The sequence below is a fragment of the Etheostoma spectabile genome, chromosome 21, assembly GCF_008692095.1.
Source record: "Etheostoma spectabile isolate EspeVRDwgs_2016 chromosome 21, UIUC_Espe_1.0, whole genome shotgun sequence".
In the NCBI taxonomy this organism is placed as follows: Eukaryota; Metazoa; Chordata; class Actinopteri; order Perciformes; family Percidae; genus Etheostoma; species Etheostoma spectabile.
Window position 1 is genome coordinate 11934088 of NC_045753.1, and position 1398 is coordinate 11935485.

Here is a 1398-nt window from a genome sequence, read left to right on the forward strand (position 1 = left end):
GAGAGAGAGAGAGACAGAGAGAGAGACAGAGACAGAGAGACAGAGAAATGAGCATCTAAAAATTCCACAGTTCAAAGTTATGACATGGAACGGACAACACAGTAGTTTTAAGTAGGGCTTGGTATCGTTAAAAATACCAATTTTTATAAACAAAAAGAAATTACATCATTATACAAAAAATCTGAAGCTGAACTGGAAATAATCCTGGGAGTCATCCTCTGACCTGGCCTGGTCTCCTCTTCCTGGGTGATCTGGTTGAGGCCGGTGTTGAGAGGCAGAGCTGAACTCTCGAGCCTTATGGCGCAGATCTCCTCATTTCCCTCTTGCACCGTCTCCATCTTCTCAGCCTCTACAGCTCTCTCGAAGCAAAAGCTGGTGCCCCGGGAAACAACTGAAACAAAATGGAATAAAAAAACAAAGTCCTAATTATACAGCAACTTTTAAGAAACAAAATATACTATATTTCTTAACAAAGGTTTGTTAGAGTTTGGTAACAGTATATAATAACAGGGCTGTGACTAGTTATTTTAATTATCGTGCAGAGTATCATCTCGACTAACCAATTAAATCAGTTGGTTCATAAAATATCTCAAAACATAAAAAATATTTCCATCCTTGATTCTCAAAGTGTAAGAACTTTAAATGTCTTGTTTCATCCAAAACCCAAAGATATTCAGTTGAATATGAAATAAAACAGAGAAAAAGCAGGAAGCCTTCATATTTGAGAGGCTGAAAACAGCATTTTCTTCCAATTTTAATACATTGATTATCAAAAAAGTTGGCGATTATTTTTTAAGTCAATTAGTCAACTCATGTATGCTGCTCTAAATAATAGTAAGTGTGATTGTGGGAGGCACAGTGGCTCCTCACCCTGTGGTTTGTGGCTGCTGTGCTGGGCTCTGCGCAGGGGTCTGTGATCAGGGGCCTCCTCTAAGGCGAGGGAGCGGATGACCGTCTCACAGAGGAACTGGGCTCCACTGATCTCCTCCTCCCTGTCCTCGTCCCGGGTCGCAGGCTCCAGCAGCTCCGTCTGCTGCCTGGGTTTCACTCCTAGGCATATATTAAAAGAATAATCCACTGACAGTGTTGAGCGAGTTACCCAGGAAATGTAATATGTTACTCCGATTCTCCGCTGGTTCCGGTTTTGTTCCATCCTCCGGCATACCACACCGGGAGCGTCTCAGAAGCAGAGCGTCTTGCTGCTCGACTCGCAGATTTGATTGTCTCTACTTTGTACTTTACAGAACAATCGCGTGTTTATTAAGCTAGTGTCTCCCTTCCACTCCAAGCACTCCTGCAATTTAACTTCTCTATATTGTCGTATTGTGTTTTTCAACCTCCAAGATGAAACTCTCGTTTTCCGTGGAGTTGTGTTGGAGACATAAACAAAATCTTTGG

The 1398-nt window shown here is 42.1% G+C and overlaps 1 protein-coding gene across 8 annotated transcripts in view; it reads right to left on the reverse strand.

Annotated features, from left to right (window-relative positions):
- Positions 1–1398, reverse strand: part of nbr1a (NBR1 autophagy cargo receptor a) — an 18536-nt gene that overhangs the window by 7764 nt on the left and 9374 nt on the right. For 6 of the 8 annotated variants that reach the window (XM_032502070.1, XM_032502066.1, XM_032502063.1 and 3 more), the window contains 2 exons: positions 871–1050; positions 224–397 (listed from right to left, as the gene is read on the reverse strand). In XM_032502070.1, the coding sequence (XP_032357961.1) occupies positions 224–397; positions 871–1050 (354 nt within the window). The remainder of the gene's footprint in view (positions 1–223; positions 398–870; positions 1051–1398) is intronic. The other 2 variants (XM_032502064.1, XM_032502067.1) reach the window with 2 other exon arrangements.